The 22,365-nt window shown below is 35.3% G+C and overlaps 1 protein-coding gene across 1 annotated transcript; it reads left to right on the top strand.

Annotated features, from left to right (window-relative positions):
* The first annotated feature begins 1,443 nt into the window (after nt 1-1,443).
* On the top strand, nt 1,444-21,980 carry klhl2 (kelch-like family member 2). Its single transcript, XM_079811402.1, has 15 exons — nt 1,444-1,781; nt 2,571-2,696; nt 4,889-4,995; nt 5,783-5,904; nt 7,000-7,162; nt 7,300-7,409; nt 8,890-9,006; nt 9,112-9,261; nt 11,152-11,269; nt 12,907-13,104; nt 18,028-18,129; nt 18,746-18,874; nt 18,964-19,104; nt 19,245-19,388; nt 21,703-21,980. Exons 1-15 carry the CDS (start codon nt 1,765-1,767, stop codon nt 21,729-21,731), a joined length of 1,773 nt encoding a protein of 590 aa, XP_079667528.1. The 5' UTR covers nt 1,444-1,764; the 3' UTR covers nt 21,732-21,980.
* The last annotated feature ends 385 nt before the right edge of the window (nt 21,981-22,365 follow it).

The raw sequence follows: 22,365 nt of genomic DNA, 5'->3' as shown, positions 1-22,365 counted from the left end.
TATTTTCAATGGCATATTATAAACTTACGAGAATACTTTATTACTTGAAAGAAGTAAATATACATTAATGAGTACATATATTTTTGAAAGAACTAAGTTTTTTTAGCTAAGAATAAACTAAAAAAGTTACACAGTGTAGCTTTAAGGAAATAAACGTCACAGAATTTTTTTTCCTGTATCTTATTGAAAACATATTCAATTTTAATTATCCAGTGCCTGTCAAACTTGCTTGTTTTTAGTGCTTGTTTTTTTTGTTTTTTTACTAAATTTTTTTAGCCAAAAACTCCACTGGCTAGCATAAATGCTAAGAGCACATGGCACTAATGAAATCATGATTAAAAGACTTTTAAACAACTCACTGTGTGATCAGTGATAAATTATTTTTTCCTTTTGATATTGGGGTACATTTCGACGTTTTACAAAATAACTCTTGGTGTAAGAACTTTTTAGATTAGAATATTTTCTCAGACAGCACATTGGCCTATATATTTCAGTGCTTCAGATATTATCAATAAGGGAAAGTGACATCATGTCCTGTATCTTAGTTGAGGGAGATAATTCCACCAATTTAAAGGCAAAGGATGGTAACAGAATTGGCACAAGATTTATGGACACATTTTTATAAGATAAAAGTTATTTTTAAACAATTTAGTTTTGTAGAATTAGGAAAATGACTAAGTAAAATAAAATATTTTGTTTACACAATGATACATGATGGAAAAAATACACTAATTCGGAAATATATTGTTATGGCCTGTAACATCTTGTGATCCATGACAATGAGTAACAAATTATTAAAATAACAAAAAAATATAACCATTGTGAAAAAAGCAGGAAAAAAAATCATGACTTTGGACAACAAATATCCACCAAATTTTAGAATCACCATTATGCAATGTATTTTAAAATGAATGGCATATAATTAGTGATGTTGTTGCAAAAGTGCAACATTAGTTTCCACAAAAATATTAAGCAGCACAACTGTTTTTAACATTTCTAATAATAAGAAATGTTTATGAGCACCAAATCAGCATATTAGAATGATTTCTGAAGGATCATGTGACACTGAAGACTAGAGTAATGCTGAATTGCATTTTCAAAAATATTAAAATATACAATTATTACTTTATAATGTAATAATATTTCACAATGGTATTGTTTTAGTGTATTTTTTAGTATGCAGCCTTGCTGGGCGTCAGAGGCTTTTTTCGAAACACATTAGAAATCGTACCAAACTTTTGGAACGTTAGTGTACATATTAATGTTATGACATTTTATATGAATTTTAACCATATAAAATAATTAGAAACAGGATGTCCTTTTTAAGACATATTTGGACTCAAAACAATCATTAATGGTCTCAGAACCAAACACACATTGCTGTCTCTCATTAGTCTGTCACGATGAAGTCTTCCAGCAGTACGAGGCGCTGTGGGGCAGTTCGTGTTTTTTGTGTTTCGCCGAAGGAGAGTGTCATTCTTTCCTTCACTCTTGTTTTTGTATGTGAGATATAGCGTCTCAGTCTCTGGATGTGTCCTGTCTTCACCCACACAACGGACCTGTCTCATTACCCGGACACGTCAGTGACACTGACACCGTTTCTAAGGAAGATTTTCATTTTCTTTTGCGGAGCTGGACCCGCACACCGGGACTCAGTCCAGCCCGGTTCGGCTCGGTTCTGTGGACGGGACACAGCGGGGATTTAAACGACAGAGCCCGACCAGAGATGGAGAGACGCAGACTGATGTGAACAGAACCAGCGCTATGGAGATACATCCACTGTAAGAGCTGTGTGTGTGTGTGTGTGTGTGTGTGTGTGAGAGAGAGAGAGAGAGAGAGAGAGAGAGAGAGAGAGAGAGAGAGAGAGAGAGAGAGAGAGAGAGTGTGGGAGAGTGTGTGTGTGTGTGTGTGTGTGTGTGTGTGTGTGTGTGTGAGAGAGAGAGAGAGAGAGAGAGAGAGAGAGAGAGAGAGAGAGAGAGAGAGAGAGAGAGAGAGAGAGAGAGAGAGAGAGAGAGAGAGAGACCTGCATGTGTTCACACTACTGTAATGTCAATATAGAGTAAATCAGTTCAGCCATAAGATCACATGACATCTCTGTCTTTGTCCACACACCTCCCAACACTTTTTCTCTCACATGTTTAGGAACTGACATATGTCACATGACAATTGCCATATTATGGAAGCTTTCCGTCATGGAATATAATAAAAATAAAAAGGTAATTTAAACTTTTTATCTCACAATTCTGGCTTTTTTTTTTTTATCAGTAAATTGTGATATAAACTCGTAATTATGAGAAAAATAGTCCGAATTGTGAGAGTCCAAATTTCCAATTACCTTTTCTGTTTTTTTTTTTTCTTCTTTTCTTCCTGTGGGGGAAACCAGCTTCCATACCAAATGGTCACTGTAAAGATTGTGTTAGTGGTGATGATGAACACAGTGTGTGTGTGTGTGTGTGTGTGTGTGTGTGTGTGTGTGTGTGTGTGTGTGTGTGTGTGTGTGTGTGTGTGTGTGTGTGTGTGTGTGTGTGTGTGTGTGTGTGTGTGTGTGTGTGTGTGTGTGTGTGTTTCAGATGCACTAAGCTTTGCCATCATAAAGCTGTGGAGCTGAAGGATGATGTGTGTGAGAAACAGAGTGCAGTGACCATCAATCCACGTCACATGAAGAAAGCCTTCAGGATCATGAACGATCTCCGCAGGTGTGTGCGTGTGTGATACTGCTAGAAATCATGCTGTGCCTTTTCATAACATTGATTATACACAATGTTTCTGCTCATAATAGATAATTTTGTATTCTTTTATCACTTTCTTCCGTGGAACACAAGAGATGACAGCTTCAGTCTATGCTCACCTTCATTTTTTCTCTTTCTTTAAAGATGTAATGAAAGTGAGTGGTGATTGAGGGTAACTATTCTGCCCAACATCTCATTTGGTGTTGTTGAACGGGGAAAAATTGGAATGACATGGGGATGAGTAAACAAAGACAGAATCCTGAATGATTGCAGGCATGTGGATTAAAGGCGCAATATGTCGATTTTTTTTATTAAAATATCCAAAAACCACTTGAACAATGTTATATTTTGTTGACCTGTGTACTTACAGTATCCCAAATGTTTCCAACAGTGTTTCAATTCAGAGAAATCCGCTATTTTAACCAGTGTTACGGACCGTGTCCTGTCAATGACGTTGTATCCGTGCTACCCTTGATTTCCATAGAAACCATAGATACATCAAATACGCTTTAATATAGTATGTGTTTCATTAGACGGACGAGCAACTGTTTGGATATACATTTGTCAACAGAACACTAATCATTGTTATACAGCACAACGCGCTCAGTCTTATTGTTTGAATAGCTTGTTTTCTTGATTCAACGCGAGTAATGTTCATCCCTCAGAAACAACACTATTTTGTCAAGTGGCTAAGATAGCATAATCAGCTTTCTCCATCATACAATATATTTGAAAATGAATGGCATGTCATTTAGCAACAGTCAAGTCTCTCATACCAGCCACCAAGCGAACACACAGATTAACTTTATAACATAAATTTCAACACACTCAAATGTATTTAGTATGATTGTTTTAACCATGTAAAACAGCACTGCATTATCCCACATACTCAACCAAAAGAGCAGAAACGACTGACTGCAGCATAAGCATAATAAAAGCTCAGAGGCCGGTGTTTCACGCAGGTCTCTCTCATTAGCATTCGCTCCCAAGGGCCCTCGGCACGTCCTGCTTCATACCACCGTATCGTTAACAAAACTTTAATACATTCGCTCATTCATGAACATGATTTCTGTCCAATTCTATTGGATTCCTTTCCATCGGCTGTCAACGTGAAGAGTCAAGACTACATTTCCCATGATTCCATACTCATTCACTGTGTCATCAAGCTACACCTTTGTTTTGAATAAACGACCTCTAGCGGCGAAACTTGCATACTGTACCTTTAAAATGTTCTTGTTGTTTAACATTGAAACGGTTTTATTAATGCAGTTGCAACAAAGTATTTTTTGGAAACTTTAAAAATATATATATATATTTGTCGTTGCATTATATATAAGCAATATCATACAAGTAGCCATGCGATATCGCTCTATATCAGCAAGACTGTGATTCGGCCGTAGGCAAAATATCAATCCAAGTGGCATTTATTTAAAATGTACAGTACTGTTCAAACATTTGGGGTCAGTAAGATTATTATTTGAAAGAAATTAATACTTGTATTATTTAGTGATGCATTAAAAATGCTGTTCTTTTGAACAACAATATAATATAATTTCCCACACAAAAAAGAACATAACTTAAGCAGCAGAACTGTTTTCAACATTGATAATAATAGGACATTTTTCTTGACTAGATCAGCTTATTAGAATGTAATGAGTAATGACGCTGGAAATTAATTTAATATATAAAATGTATATAATAAAACATATAAAACAATTTTTTTACTGTACACATTTCAAGCTAAATATTTTTTTCAAAATCTAAAACAGTAGACATATTGATAAAAAAGGTCATATACGCTGACCAATTCCTAAAAACACAAAGTGAGTGGCCCCAAAAAGTAGAACATGTTCATAGTAAATGTGATGAACTGCAGCTTTGGTTACTCTTCTTGGACACCTGTGTGAATTTGAGGGAACGTCAATTCATATATTCATATAGCCATTAAAATAATCTGGACACTGCTCAAAAGTCTTTCTTGAGGCTCAAAAAGTTCTGAGGAACTTCCTCTATTTGCAGATGCCTCAAGGTTTGATGTTTGTAATGTCAAATTCGATGTCATTCAGAAACTTTGTCCAAAAGTTTCTGAATTCTTTTTGGGGCCACCGTGTGTGTTTTTAAGAATTGTTCAGTGTGTATGAAATCTTTCCTCTCTGCAGTCAGAGTGTGCTGTGTGATGTCACCATCATTGCGGAGGATGTGGAGATAGCTGCTCATCGAGTCGTCTTAGCCGCTGGGAGTCCTTACTTCCATGCTATGTTTACAGGTGAGAACACACACAGTTTTTCTATTTTAATTTCAAGTACTTCATTGGCATGATTATGCTTAATATTGCCAAAGCATTATGCACAAGTAATGACGAGAAAAATAAATATACAGTATTACAATAACAACAAAGTGTCTAGAAAATAATAACCCAGAGATAAAAACTAGGCATTTTTTAACCAATTTGATGTGCCTCGGACATCAAGCATACAAACCACTTTGACAGTGAGATATTTGAGGGCACATATTTTATTTATCACCATATGAATAACATATATGACACCAGTAACCACTAACACAATGACACCAGTACAAACAATGCTGTAAACAGTAATTTGGAATATTTATACATAACATGTTGCATGCTGAGAACCATATTTCTGCCTCCAGCACCCCAGACATAATTTTTCCTTTTAAGTTAAACTTGTATAAATTATAATTATGTATATTATATACAATATAATATTTAGTGCTTTCAAATCGATTAATCGTGATTAATTGCATCCAAAATAAAAGTTTGTGTTTACATAATATATGTGTGTGTACTGTTTATATATATGTATATATATATATATATATGCATGTGTGTGTATTTATATACATAATAATTTTACACACAGTACAACAGTACACACATATATATTATGTAAACACAAACCTTTATTTTGAATGCATTTAGTTGCAATTAATCGATTTGACAGCACTAATAATATATATATATATATATATATATATATATATATATATATATATATATATATATATATATATAATATTTGCGTTTGTAGGAGAGATGACCGAGAGCCGTCAGAAGAAGGTTCGAATCAAAGAGATTGACGGCTGGACTCTGGGAATGCTGATTGACTATGTTTACACTGCTGAGATCCAAGTAACGGAGGAGAATGTGCAGGTAATCGTGTGTGGGTGACTTTTTTTGCATGCTATGGAAATATGAACTAAAAACACAGTTGACAGAATCTGTGTTTTTTATGTTGTGTTCTTTTGTATTACTCTGAGAGGACAGAAAATCACATCCAGGAAGTGTGCGTGTGCGTTTGTGTGCTGTGTGGGTGGGTGTCAGTAGCTTATGTGTCTGTGTCTGCACATTTGACTAGACGGAGGGTGTTAAAATGAGGCTGAATTTTTAAGGGAGGGACTCGAATGCAAACTTTGCTGCAGGGCTTAACAATAAGAATGGCCTGGGGCCAATTGACGGTACCATTACTTGCCCATTCTGCCGTTTATCCTGTCAATTCAGTCTGCGTGTGCATAAAACTTCTTTTGAACAAATAGAGGTGAAAAGGAGTGAGGGGTGAACATGCAGGACACATTCTTGCGTTAAAAACAGTCCATTGAATTGCTTCTAACTTCATGCAGCGTTCAGTGGTGTGAGATGCTTAAAAACAGCATCACACAATGCAAAGATGCAAAGATGTCCATTTCACACATCCAACATATGCAGGAGTGCATCCTGTGTGTTTACTTCCTTGCAAATGTCAAGAAATGACATTTGCAACCCATTTTACTTCTGTAATGTGACGTATTTTTAACTTTTATTGATTATTAGTTATTTTGCAATTATATATTTTCTGAGCCTGGTTTCTCCCAAGGTTTTTTTTCTCCATTTTGTCACCTGATGGAGTTTGGGTTGCTTAGTTGGGGACACTTAATATTCAACAATATTATTGATCTGACAGTACTGACGCTGTTGAATGAGAACTGAAATGAGCTGGACGATGACATCACTGTTTTCTGCAGAACTGCTTTATAGAAGAAATTAACTATTTAATAATTGATGATCTTTACAATGGAGCTGAATCTTCAGCTGAACAACAGCCGAAATGCATCATTTTCCTGTTATCACTGTAAAGCTGCTGTAAAACAAACTGTATTGTATAAATAAAGGTGACTTGACTTTAAGTAAAAACTGTGTGTGTACCTGAAAAATACAGCAGATTTAATTCTTGAAGCATTTTTTTCTGTGTGTGTATGTATATGTGTTTAGGTGCTCTTGCCTGCCGCTGGTCTGCTGCAGTTGCAGGAAGTTAAAAAGGCCTGCTGCGAGTTTCTCATAACTCAACTTCACCCAACCAACTGCCTCGGCATCCGCGCCTTTGCCGATTTGCACGCCTGCACGGAGCTGCTCAATCTCGCCAACACGTACGCAGGTGTGTGTCCATCCATACCAGAGAATAGCGAGACATTCATATACACGAAACGGTAACAATAGTTCTGTTTCTTTTTCTGTGTCGGTAACTCTGTTTAACAGTCTCATTCCCTCTCTCCCACTCATTGACACTCACAGAGCAGCACTTCTCAGAGGTCGTGCAGAGTGAGGAGTTTCTCAATCTGGGCATGGAGCAAGTGTGCAGCCTCATAGCAAGTGACAAACTGACCATTCCATCTGAAGAAAAGGTAACGTCACGTTTGATGAGAGACCTGTATTCCTGCTAGTGATCTGTAACTATAGCAGCACACAGGTGCTGTTATCATGCAGACTTTGGCAGCTCTGTTGCCATGGTAACATACTGCTGGTACAATAACACTATGGGAATAGCTGTAGCTGCTGGTGGTGAGAGCTTGTTTGTCGTCATGGAAACAAGAGATGGAGGATGCAAGGCGTGGGCACCATGCTGTTGGGGTTTTTTGTGTTCTTTTGCCATGGCAACATCAGCTTCTAAAGATATCATATTTTTGTGTTTTTATTAATTATAGCCTTTTTCCACCTGGTATTAACATTGGTCTCTGGTGATCCGATCAAAAGTTGTCAGCTATGACAGAATGCTGTTTACACCTGGTATTGACATGTGTCTCAGAAATCTCAGATTTGGAGGAGAATGTGTCTTAATTTAGTGAAATAATATCATACAGAGACTCTATACTCTAATGACAGTGTCAAGGTCAATAAATCCCTTAATAGATCAGATCATTTGACGAATAACCTTCTTGTCACAAAGCAAGATTAGTTCAGGTTATAAAATGTCATATGATGCGACTCCCCAATAGGGTTTTTAGCATTAACTAAGCCTAAAACTACAACCTTTTTTGTTGTTGTTCCTTTAAATAAATATGAATTAAAATTAAAATACAAATATTAGATGAAAAACTAAGTGAATATTAGAAATGTTGCCAAGTTAAAGGAATACATTTACTAACTGAACATAAATAAAAACTCAAACTGAAACTAAATTAAAAAGAAATTAAACCTAAATAGTAATATTAAAAAAACTTAACTTATGAAATTATTACAAAATGACAAAAGCACCTGAAAAAAAGCAAATGAAAACAAAAGCTAACCCAAAATATGAATAGCTATAATAATAATACTAAAATAACACTGCTCCCCAAAAAATGTCATAAAATGTTTGAATTTGTAATTATTAAGATGTGGGTACTCGCATACATCGAAGGTGTAAGGAAATATGGCATTACTTTTTACTTGATTTATTTATATATATATATATATATATATATATATATATATATATATATATATATATATATATATATATATATATATATATATATATATATATATATATATATATATATATATATTAAACTTTTATTGAAAAATGTTATAACAAACAGGAATACAAAGAAAATGTTTCTAAGAACTTGGCACATGTTTTAAGCTAGATTTTTAAAAAAAACATTTGAATGTTTTTGGATGATTGACAGGTGATTAGGTGGTGCTTTTATGTTGTCCAAGCGCATATTAGTGCTCACTTTTCAAAAGCGATGTGGTCACATGCATATCTGCATATGTGATTGCTGTGATAGGATCTCAAAATGTTTTGGATCTTGTTTGCACCTGTGTTTAGTGCTGACCATTTGTGATTATATCACTTTAGAAGAATATGAACTGGTATAAACATTCCTTGTGTGTTTATAGGTATTTGAAGCGGTCATAGCGTGGGTCACGCATGATAAAGATGTGCGTCAGGAACACATGGCTCATCTGATGGAACATGTTCGCTTGCCACTTCTTTCCAGAGAATATCTTGTACAGGTGTGTGTGTGTGTTTGTGCGCGTGTGTGTGTGTGCAAACACATTAGTAATTTAGTGTGCTTTGATGTTCTTTAGCAATGAAAGTAATTCAATTTATGTGTGTAGAGAGTGGAAGAGGAAACCCTAGTAAAGAACAGCAGCGCCTGTAAAGACTACCTTATTGAAGCCATGAAGTACCACCTGCTGCCTGCCGAGCAGCGCACCATGATGAAGACCATCCGCACCAGAGTGAGAGTACCCATCAGCTACCCAAAGGTTTGTTAGGACAGTCTTCATTATGGACATTTTCATTGATATAAGCTGTAAAGAGCAGGAAGTCATTGGATGAAGAAGGAGGAACATGATCTGCACATAATTTGCACAAGCTGGATTCAAACTCATCACCCATCTTGGCATATTAGGCCCTGTTTACATCTGGTATCAAAATGCGTTTTAGTCGATCGGATCACAAATAGACGAGGGAGACAGATCCCCATTTACACCTGGTATTTTAATTTGTATGTTTTTTTTCAGATCTTTCGATCTAATGGACAAAATAAGCTTGTGCAATTTACATATGAACAGGCCTGGAGATCATGATAAAACACGGAGAGCATCAGCTTTCGTTTCTGCTCCGTTATCTGCAAAACCATGCAGTGGTGCGTGTGTGAGTACGTGTTAGAGATCAGGAATGGTGAGAGAACACCATGCTTGGTTTGTTTTCATCTTCAAACCAAGCTTAGGTCTATAGCCGACAAAGTTTAAATCTCGCCTGGCTAGCGTGCTTCCCATAATGTTCACGCATTAGGTCAGTAGGAGGAGAGTAGTCTGTCTTTTGTGGCTGTTCAAACACATTCGACCACATTAGCTTCTACACTACAAAAGCAATCCGGTCGAATGAGTTTTCGACTACCTCTGGAAGTGGACGAAAGAGGACAAGCTCAAAACCTTTTAGACCTCGCTTATACCTGTATTTAGCGTCGTCCACTTGTGATCCGATCGATCAAAACACATCTTAATACCAGGTGTAAACAGCACCTTAGAACAGGGGTCTTCAATGTTTTTCAGGGTAAGGACCCCTTACGCAATAGAGACATGGAGCAGGGACCCGTAATACAAAATGTGTCAAACAGAGCTACATATTAAGCATATGGCGTTCAATATTAATATAACCCAACCACATTAAGATAGTTATGTTAGACAGTAGATAAGAAATATGCATGTTTTAATCACAATTATTTGAATAGATTTGCAGAGTCCTCTTACATTTAAATTTTACTGTCAGGTGGACAATTAAACATTTACCTGAACTTTAGATACAAGTTTACTAAAAATTTATATTTTAATTTTACTGTCAGATGGACAATTAAAAATCAAGTCACTGAGGGTGCTTCTGAAATTGAGGTGCTATAAAATGCAAATGTAATGTGATGTGATGTAATGTAATGTGCCAACGGCTCCACCAATGTACAGTAAGACATTTATGAATAATATAAGATATACGAATATTTGGATATGAATAATACTCTCAATTATTCTGCATTTTCTGAAAAGTCTTATCACTTTTGATACAACAAGAGTCCAATTGAGCCGCGAGTTCATCTGTCAAATCTTCTTTAACCAACAGCACCATTTATAAAAAAGATTCCTAAAAGCTAAACTAAAATTAAAATGAAAAACTGAAAATATAAAGGCTAATTCAAAATATTATATATATTATATAATATTATAATATTATATAATATAATACAAACTATATGTATGTAACTACTACTACATCGCCTTTCCACCCTTTTTGTGGTATAGGCGGTCAACCAGGGCTCGCCAGGCATCTCTATCCTGGGCATTCCTCTCGACCTCGCTCCAGGTGTATAATGCTTATATGCTTAATATCAAATTCATAATGATTTAGATGTGGGTGTCTCCATGCGTTAAAGTGTAGAGATATACATGCATGTTATTACTATTTACCTGATGGTTAACTCCACATGATGTTTTAAAAAGCATTATATTTACACTTTTATTAAAAATATTAACATTAAAAAACACACTTGGCACAGCCCTTGCGACGGTACTGACTGTATATAAAATTATAGTAGATAAACAAAAAGGTTGAGAACCACTGTTCTAGAGGGTATTGATTCTTTTCTCACATGTGTGTTAAAGGTGATGGTGGTAGTGGGGGGACAGGCCCCTAAAGCCATCCGCAGTGTGGAGTGCTATGATTTTGAGGAGGAGAGATGGTTCCAAGTGGCAGAATTACCCTCCAGACGATGTCGAGCAGGTGAGCAGGCACGCTCTTATCATTGACAATGACTGACATTCTGTGCAGGCACCAACATGACTCACCCTGGTCTCACATTCAACGGCTGTCCTTTTTAAAACTTCGCTGCATCCTTCCAGTTCTGACTTGACCGTTGTGTTGCTTACTGTAATTGCTTCGGTTCTAAAGGTAATTACCTGGATGTACTGAAAATAATGATAGAAACTCTTGGGTGAGTTAAATGCAATTTGCTGGGGAATCTGTCACGATGTGTATACTGCTAAAAATGTGGTGCTGTTGAAATGACCATGGCCATGAAAATTATGTTTAGTTAGTGATGGCAAGATCATTGGCATATTGGACACCTTATGTGGGGGAAAAATGAAAATGAAATTTCAAGTGTAGATTTACACTATCTTTATATTGCAAAAGAGGCCCATTTTAGGTGGAATATGTACAACAAAAATGTCCTTTTTATGTGGCATAAATGTATTTACACAGAAAACATAAACTGAGAGGGTAAAAATACAAACAAGTCTCAATGACAAAACAAAAACTACAAAAATGATGATGTATATATAAATATACACGTACATGCATGTATATATTTAAGAAAATTTTATCATTTTATAAAAATGTTATATTTATTTATAAGCTAAATTGTATATACATGCAAAATTTCTTACATTTTTATATATATATATATATATATATATATATATATATATATATATATATATATATATATATATATATATATATATATATATATATATATATATATATATATATATATATATATATATATATATATATATATATATATATATATATATATATATATAAATATAAATATAAATATAAATATAAATATAAATAATTATACACAGTACACACACATATATTATGTAAACACAAACTTTTATTTTGGATTCATTTTTCCCTGGCACCAGTTAAAACATTTCAACCATTATTGTCCCAGGAAAAAAGATTTTAAAAAATAGCTATTAATACAACAAGGATACATTAAATTGATCAAAAATGACTGTAAAGACATTTATAATGTGGCTAAAGTTTTCTTTTTCAAATAAATGCTGTTTCATCAAATAATCCTGAAAAAATGTCACACTAAAATATTAAGCAGCACAACATAATAAGAAATAATAATAATAATAATAATAAGAAGAAGAAGAAGAAGAAGAAGAAGAAGAAGAAGAAGAAGAAGAAGAAGAAGAAATGTTTCTTGATCGCCAAATCAGCATATTAGAAAGATTTTATGAAGGATCATGTGACACTGAAGACTGGAATAATGATGCTGAAAATTCAGCATTGCCATCACAGGAATAAATTACATTTAACATAGAAATTTTACATTTTAAGTTATTTTAACTTGTAATAATATTTCACCATCTTACTGTTTTATTGTATTTTTTTATCAAATAAATGCAGCCTTCAAAAGCATTTTAAATCTTACCATTTTTACCAATCTTACACCTTTTAACAGCCTATTATGGCTTTTCAGCAAATAGAAAAATAAATTATGAAATACAAAATAATTAAGAATATAACATAACGTAACATTCTTATATAACAAATACAAATCTTTACTCACCAACTGTTATAGATATTCACAAAAATCTATTTTAATTTATTTATAGGCGTGGTGTACATGGGCGGTGTTGTGTATGCTGTTGGTGGTTTCAACGGATCATTGCGTGTGAGGACGGTGGACGCATACGACCCAGTAAAAGATGAGTGGTGTTGTGTCAGCAGCATGCAGGACCGGAGGTCAACACTAGGGTCTGCTGTACTCAATGGACTGCTGTATGCTGTTGGGGGATTTGATGGCAGCACAGGTAACGCATATATTCATCTTGCGCCAAAAATGCTTTTACGATGTGTGCAGCAGCATTTGTTTGATTTGGAGAAGGGCATAACTGTTATGTTGGTTATGGTAACAATGCTTATTACTATAAATATACTAATAATAATTGGGATCATAAGCAGGGTTTTATAAATACTGAGGTCTGTTGTATATATGTGCATTTTAAGATTTCTGGAGGGCAAAAATTTGACCAAATTAAAACCCAAACCATGTCTTTGTCAGTGGCGGCGCTAGGGCGGGGCTTGCCGGGGCTATAGCCCCCCCAGAAATTTGCATAGCGCCGGCACATTAAAAACCTAAATTAATCAATGTTTAATGTGCCTATATGTATAAACAATGGTCTTGGTGGGGTAGGAGTCAATTAAGCCACACTCAGGTACGGCGCGCATTAGCGAATAGGGATCATATTAAGCTCTTCATCAACAGCGATCATAATGGAGCGCTATTAAATATGAAGCAAAAGACCGCGGACTTCAGACACATCTCAGAATGGCTCAGAAGATAACAACAGATGTATTGTCCTCTTGTAATCTGCTATTGGTGAGTAGCTACTTTGGGGGCTTAAGCCCCTGATTATTGTCGAAAGCCCCTGATCTTTTTGAAGATTCACTCAAGTTATAAACGTCATATAACATAGACTTCAGTATAAATTATTGCACTTTTTTTTCCCTAGCCTAGTGGAGAAAGAGAAAAGAGAAAATATTGTTTAAGATGTAAATGCGTTAAACAGTTTCTCGGCCGCAAACAGTGTGTCAAGTTAAAAGTTCAAATTTTAACAACATGTTTTGACACCCGCTCTTTTCCATTTTATTCGTGTTTTTAAAAGCACAAACGCATTTGTTCATTTTAATAGCATTCAGCTGCAGAACTGCAGTGCCACCAATTTCAGACCAGCAGCCACAGAACGGAAGTCAGGGGCTTATACACAATTTCTTTTATTAGATATGATGAGCTATTTTCACATGGATTTTGATATTTCCCAACAATTATTTTGAATAGTCACTTTGTACAATGAGCAATATTTTAAACATTTCCTGTTAATCATGTTTAAAGTTAATGGATACAAACACAATAGTTAGTTCAACAATGTATATGTGATATAACTATATAACTTTAAAAAGATCTTGATAAATGTGTGTCCATGTTGTAGTGTTTCCCATTCGACTATTATGTGATATTATGTTCATGTCTTTACCAATTATACTTAAAAGACAGAGTATGTGACATTTTTTTAAATATAGCTAAAATAGGAATTAAAAAAAAAAACGTATGAACAGCTCATAATTTAAAAAAACAAACTTTATACAACAAAGAGTTGAGTTTTAAACCCATTATATCATGGCATTTATGCAGAAAGACCTCAGTCATCCCTGAAAACAACATTAATATGATCAATGTTAATAATATCTCTACTTTGACAAATGCTAGATTAATTTTTTTGTTCGCCACATCATGACAGAAATATTACAGACAACTCGACGTATTCTCCGTCAGGCTTGTTGTGTTTTCAAATGTCTTATTGTTTTTTATAGAGAAATGCACGTTTCACTTGTTCAAGGCTTTGCATTAAATGTTTATTTTGAAATTAAAATTATTAAAGGTGCCGTGTGTAGTATTTATGAGGATTTACAGGGAGTGCAGAATTATTAGGCACGTTGATTTTCTGATCATATTTTTTTTCCAGGCACATTTGACCAATTCCAAACCACAGTAATCCTAATAACTACTATTGATTTAGTATTTAATAATGTATAAGTGATATATAATTGTTCATGAAGGCTGGAAATGAAAAACACCTTATATTCAGGTGTGCAGAATTATTAGGCATGTTTTCTTTTACAGATAAAATGAGCCAAAAAAGAGATTTAACTCAGACTGAAAAGTCAAAAAGTATTAAATGCCCATGAGAAGGATGCAATACTAATGCAATACTAGACATTGCAGTTAAGGCATGACCATTGGACAGTGAAATGCTCGTTGAGTCAGCAGGGTCAGACAAAAACAGGTGGTGAAGAAAAGACACATGTTAACCGCAAAAGAATGAAGAATTAAGGTGAAGAATTAAGGGTGAAACCATCAGGAACCCTTTAGTCTCCAGCGCCACCATTTTCCAAAGCTGCAACCTACCTGGAGTCTCCAGAAGTGCAAGGTGTCAGGATCTCAGAGACTTCAGTTAGGTAAAGAATCCTAAAAAATGACCCCCACTAAATAAGAATCATAAGCTGAAGTGTTGTAAAATACATGAAGCCTGCTTTTATATAGGCTTTATAGGTTTTATAGGTTGAGAGTGACTCTTGAAGGACCAGCACCACATCCTCTAGTACCACTGTTTGAAGAATTCATCTTCCAGAATCTGGCAGTACGTTTTGGGAGTTCATTTTTAGTCCATCTCTGCAAAACGGACTTCAGGATGGACTAAAAATGAACTCCCAAAACGTACTGCCAGATTCTGGAAGATGAATTCTTCAAACAGTGGTACTAGAGGATGTGGTGCTGGTCCTTCAAGAGTCACTCTCAACCTATCTGTCCATAAAGCCTATAAAAAAACCTTCTTCATGTATTTTACAACACTTCAGCTTGTGATTATTATCTAGTGGGGGTCATTTTTTAGGATTCTTTACCTAACTGAAGTCTCTGAGATCCTGACACCTTCCACTTCTGGAGACTCCAGGTAGGTTGCAGCTCTGGAAAATGGTGGCGCTGGAGACTAAAGGGTTCCTGATGGTTTCACCCTTAATTCTTCACCTTAATTCTTCATTCTTTTGCGGTTAACATGTGTCTTTTCTTCACCACCTGTTTTTGTCTGACCCTGCTGACTCAACGAGCATTTCACTGTCCAATGGTCATGCCTTAACTGCAATGTCTAGTATTGCATTAGTATTGCATCCTTCTCATGGGCATTTAATACTTTTTGACTTTTCAGTCTGAGTTAAATCTCTTTTTTTTGGCTCAATTTATCTGTAAAAGAAAACATGCCAAATAATTCTGCACACCTGAATATAAGGTGATTTTCATTTCCAGCCTTCATGAACAATTATATATCACTTATACATTATTAAATACTAAATCAATAGTAGTTATTAGGATTACTGTGGTTTGGAATTGGTCAAATGTGCCTGGAAAAAAAATATGATCATAAAATCAACGTGCCTAATAATTCTGCACTCCCTGTATTGACAGAAATGCAATATAATATACATAACTATGTTTTCAGTGGTGTATAAAGACCTTACATAATGAACCGTTATGTATTTACTACCTTAGAATGAGCCATTTCTATCTACATACACCGTGGATCAGAGTGCTAGTCACTCTCTGCTTTCTCTGATGACGTCATTTTTGTCCCGTGTCGGTCCCCGTAGCTTCTCTATGTGTTTCGAACGGGAGAGGTGAGCGGTGTGTGGTTGCAATTCACAACCTCACCACTAGATGTCGCTAAAATTCACACACTGCACCTTTAAATACAGTATGTTTGAGCTAAATTTATTAAAAAAATAATAATATTAATGGATATAACCATTTTTTTGTTTTTTAGTTCATACTGCATAAACTAATAAATGAACAAATACTTTTTAATCTTAAAAATATATTAACAAATGTGCAAACTTTTAGTAAAATGTTTCCCAAATACATTATGCATTATACCTTTGTCCTATTGTACTATTTGTAACAACATGAATGAAATAATTGTACATAATATAGACAAATGGGAAACATTTACTTTATGTTTATACATTTATTAATATATTTTCAAGATTAAAGTATTTGTTTTCATTAGTTTATGCAGTATGAACTAACAAAAAAATGTGTTTATATTATCCATTAATATGATTATTTTGTAAAGAAATTTTGCTCATTGCAATGCATACTACATGATATCTTATGCATGTGTGAACAGAAAAGTCGCTGTACTGTAAAAGTATTGTTGTTAAATATTGTAGATATTGAGCTGCCAATCGAAATGTCCTGTGACTGCTGGTCTGGTGCTGTGGTTCTGCAGCTGGATATATCTTGTTCATTTAGCTCACTGCAGTTTTAAAGCCCTGGACCTTGTAAATATAGTTTTAAGGTAAAATGGAAAAATAAAGAAAATTAATATTGAAGTTATAGATGCACTTAAAATGTATTACCTCACTCTCTAAACTGCTACAGGGATGGTTCACCCAAAAATGAAAATTCTTTCATCATTTACTCACCCTTAAGGTGTTCCAAACCTGGAAGATTTTTTTGCAGGTGTTTTGAAGAATGTCAGTAACCAAACAGCTGATGAACCCCATTGACTTCCATAGTATTTTTCCCCATTATGTGGAAGTCAATGGGGTTCATCAACTGTTTGGTTACTGACATTCTTCAAAATATCCTCTTTTGTGTTCAGCAGAAGAAAGAAATTCATACAGGTTTGAAACAACTTGAAGGTGAGTAAATAAAACAGATTTTTCATTTTTGGGTGAACTATCCCTTTAAAGCCCCCCAGCACCCCTCAAGAAAAAAAGCCGCCACTGGTCTTTTTCATTTTTGTTTGTCAGTGAAAACAGTGGTCATGAAAAAGTCCATGAAAAATAGCAGGTTAAATGACTGTCCTAACCACAACCTATAAACACCCTGAATTTTCCATGTTTTAGTGTAGGTCAGAGGATAAGTGAATTTACTGAAATGCTCGCCAAGCCTTTTAGGAAAGTCTAACAAAATTAATTAAATTAATTCACAATATATTCACACAGTTTTTAGGTACAGTGCAGTTATTATTAGTAAATTATTTCACAACTTTTATACACCTCAGAAAAAGTACAGAGGTCTGGAACTCAAAGGTGGGTACGGCCATGATTGGGCTGATGAACATGTACTGTATTCTTACATCTGTGACCATTACGATGATGAAAATGTTGTTTTGCAGGTTTAGCTACTGTAGAGGCATATAACGCTAAGGCCAACGAGTGGTTCCACGTCAATCCCATGAACACGCGACGTAGCAGTGTTGGAGTCGGCGTTGTTGGAGGTTAGTGACTGCCAGGAAGTCAATCACTATCTGTATATGTACAGCCACAGCCAATAGGCGTACATTGCTGTTCTGTGCTGTTTGGCATTTGATATTGATTCTGAGTTAAAAAGGGCCTAAACAAGGGGTCTTCAACCTTTTGAGACCAGGGACCCATTACATATTATACAAAATGTATACAAAGTTGACTGACCTGTAATAACAAGTATATTGCCATAATAATGTATTTGCATATTTTGTTTTGATGCTGCTTAATGCTAACATTGTAATGCCAATACAATAATAATGATAATATATGAATTAATAATAATAATCATTAATAATGTACAGAATCGTATACAGTACCAAAGGCTTTCGGTCAGTAAGATTTTTTTTTAAATACTCAATCATTCGTTTTATTCAGAAAGGTTGCATTAAAGTGATTAAAAAGTGACAGTAAATCTTTTACTTTATTGCACTTTTTTTTTTACAATAAATGCTGTTCTTTTGAACTATATATTCATCAAAGTGTCCTGAAAAAAGAAATCACGGTTTCCAGAAAAACATTTTTTTTCCCCAAAAAATTTTTTTAATATCGAACAGCTAATGAAAATGATTTCAAACTCTCTCTTTTTAGGTTTGCTTTATGCAGTCGGAGGATATGATGGAGCAACACGTCAGTGTTTGAGTACTGTTGAGGCCTATAACCCCAACACTAATGAATGGACTTACACAGCAGAGATGGGAACCCGTCGTAGTGGTGCAGGTAACACACAAACGCGCTCCCACGCATACCTTCACATATGCTGGCAGCAACGTGTATCTGTGTAAACCTCCAATGTTTGTGTTGGACAGGTGTAGGTGTGTTAAAAGGCCTGCTGTATGCAGTAGGTGGGCACGACGGCCCCTTGGTTAGAAAGAGCTGTGAGGTGTATGATTCCGCCACTAACACATGGAAACAGGTGGCGGATATGAACATGTGCCGCAGGAACGCAGGTGAGTTGATTAAATACTACATCCTTAATGACCAGCACAACATGTATCACCGTGCCAGCTAACGTGAAAACAGTTCAAACTGTGATGTTTTTGGATTAAAAGTATATATATTTAAATCTTTTTTTTCTTCTGTGATTTAGGTGTGTGTGCCGTGAATAACCTGCTGTATGTGATTGGTGGTGATGATGGTTCGTGCAACCTGGCTTCAGTGGAGTTTTACAGTCCAAACTCAGATAAATGGACACTACTGCCCACCTGCATGAGCACAGGACGCAGCTACGCAGGTCAGAAAATGAGATTGTATAGTTTTTCATTATTATATGTACACATTCATTCAAAGTTTGAAGTTAGTATCTTTTTTCTTTTCTTTTTAAAGAAATGAGTACTTGTAGTCAGCAAGGATACATTAATTTGATCAAAAGTGACAGTAAAAACATTTATATTTTTTTTCTAAAGATTTATATTTAATATTAATGCTGCTGTTTGGAATTTTCTATTCATAGAAGAATCCTAAAAAAAAGTGTAACTGTTTCCACAAAAATATTAAGCAGCATAACTGTTTCAACGTTGATGATAAGAAATGTTTATTGAGCAGAAAATCAGCCTATTAGAATAATTTCTGAAGGATCATGTGATACTGAAAACTAGATGGTGAAAATTCAGCTTTTCCATCACAGGAATAAATTTGAAATATATTGAAATTATATTGAAATGTGAAATGTGCAGCCTGTTAAACATAAGAACATACTTCTTTCAAAAACATTAAAAAACTACACCACTGACGAGCTGGAAATGGTTTAAAAGCACAATATGTAAGATTTTTGGATTTAAATATACAAAAAAAACACTAGAACAGTGATATATTTTGTTGACTTGTGTACTTACATTGTCCCAAATATTTCCAATAATGTTTAAATCCAGAGAAATTAGCAATTTTAACCAGGACACGACCCGTGTCCGTGCGTCGCCTATCAATGACATCATACCTGCGTTACCCTCGATTTCCACAACAAGGCGTCATCAAGCTATGCCTTTGTTTTGAATAAGCGACCTCTAGTAGCGAATAATTACATATTGTAGCTTTAATAGACTTTTTAGAAAATCAGTCATGGGAGTGCCAGTGTTAAGGTCTAAGAATAGGATCATACAAAATTGAAAATTAAAGGCACAATAATGTAATTTTCACCACTAGAGGTTGCTTATTCAAAACAACGGCGTAGCTTGATGATGCCGTTAATGAGCTTTGATTCATGGGAGTTGTTGTCTTCAAACACAACAGCCGATGGAAAGGAATCCAACGGACTCGAGCAGAAATCGTGTTCCTGAATGAGCAAATTTATTACATTTGAATGAGGCCGCAGGAGCAAATGCTAATGTTTAGACACCTGCGATACACACAGAAGAATATCAACACCTACTTCATCAATGCCTGTTTAGTCCCGCCCACCGATTTGCGCATGTAACATAGGCCTAGTGTTAAACCAGATCGAGCTACCAAGCAATAAACATGCCGTTGAAGATTACAAAATATCGTGCAGTGCCTGGGCTCGACAGTAATGCAACATGTAAGTAACTGTGTTCATTCTAATGCCTGATCTGAAATGTAATGATTTGTAACAGTCAGATGTTCTTTGTCTGTGTCAGTAAATCAAACCAGTGACTAAACGTCAACTTGCGTCATTTCTCTTAGTAGGATGAAAATAATCTGTTATTTAATGGTGATTAAATTCTATAAAGCTATCAAATAAAGCTCCCTTGGCAATCGTTGAAGCAGCACGCACTCCAGCTGTCAATCAAACAGCGAGAGTTTATCAGTGACGCGTTCATCATGCCACAATCTTAATATAATGCCATAGATCTAAATATAATGCCATAGATCTAAATGTAATGCAACACTTTTCACAATTAGTTAACCATGAGAGCTGTTATAGAAAAAACGTGCTAAAAGAGAGAGTAATACTATTTCAAGTGGAAAGACATTAGCCAATCACAGCAGCAAAACACTTACACTGAAGTCTCACAGCGGACACGCCCCTTAAAACAGAGCTTCAGAGCAGAGGGGTAGGAAAAATGCCTTTTATTTATAAATTATGACAGTTTTTGATGTAAAAAGCATTCTAACATTATAAGTACACCCCAGGAAACATCATAAAACAACGCAGTTCATGACCCCTTTAAACATTGTTGGAAAAGTTTGGGAAAATGTAAGTACATAAGTCAACAAAATATATAACATTGTTCTAGTGATTTTTGGACATTTTAATCAAAAAATCGTACATATTGTGCCTTTAACAGATACCCGAGGCCCCCCACTAGAATAGGAAAGGGCCCCATCTAGTGGTTAATTAGTGTCACAAATGTTTAATGATTCTGCATGTACATTCATAGTTCATAGCTAATATATGAAAGTGTAAAAATACATTTAAATAAATGAATTTGTATTAATATATTTAATATATTAAGTAATTTGATATTAATTTATATTATATTCATTCATTTCCCAAACCCAGTTTCATGTTGTGATTATTATTAATGATTACTGTAATAGCAAGTCCTATTTTTAGTATGACTGTACCGGTCCGATGTCTGTGTGTGTAGGTGTGACCGTCATTGACAAGCCTCTCTGAGCAGCTGTGGAGTTGTTGAACACTGTAGCTGAAGCTGACGTACAGCAGAGGATTCGCTCACACTGAAGCTCTTACGATGGTTGAGGCTTCATCCTGGAACTGCTTCACCATGGACATGGCCTGGAGAAAGCTGCTCTCTCTCTCTCTCTCTCTCTCTCTCTCTCTCTCTCTCTCTCTATCTCTCTCTCTCTCTCTCTCTCTCTCTCTCTCTCTCTCTCTCTCTCTCTTACACACACATTCACACACTCATTGATTCAGATACTTAACTACAAGCATTCTCACACTACCTCTTTTTGTCTGTAGCTATACACTTACACACTCTTTATCTCTCTTTTCTTTCTGTTTCTCTTGTTTGAGAGTAGTCAGTGATGAAGTTTATTGCACTTTGAGGAGCACTGATGAAGCAGGACCGAAACATAATGTTGCTAACCTCTGAGAAAAAGACTGGTGCAAAAATTTGTCCAGCGCGTCTGTGACCTGATCAAAAACGTTCCTGCGTTTGAGCCGAGGGGATGGCCAGAGATTTTTGCTGCTTGATCTCTTGATCTAAAGGAAACTATTGATGGTTTTGGCTTATTCAAATAAAGTTTGAGGGGAAATGTGTCTAGTTTAGGACCAGCACTTTGTTGCCTCT

The sequence above is a fragment of the Gobio gobio genome (genome assembly GCF_949357685.1).
Source record: "Gobio gobio genome assembly, chromosome: 3".
In the NCBI taxonomy this organism is placed as follows: Eukaryota; Metazoa; Chordata; class Actinopteri; order Cypriniformes; family Gobionidae; genus Gobio; species Gobio gobio.
This window is presented reverse-complemented; position numbering and strand designations above follow the sequence as displayed.

Excerpts from the sequence above, each read along its gene's own strand:
- klhl2 (XM_079811402.1), top strand. Across the intron at positions 13,105-18,027 it reads GGGATTTGATGGCAGCACAG|GTTTAGCTACTGTAGAGGCA; the intron begins GTAACGCATATA and ends GTTGTTTTGCAG. Across the intron at positions 19,105-19,244 it reads CATGTGCCGCAGGAACGCAG|GTGTGTGTGCCGTGAATAAC; the intron begins GTGAGTTGATTA and ends TCTGTGATTTAG.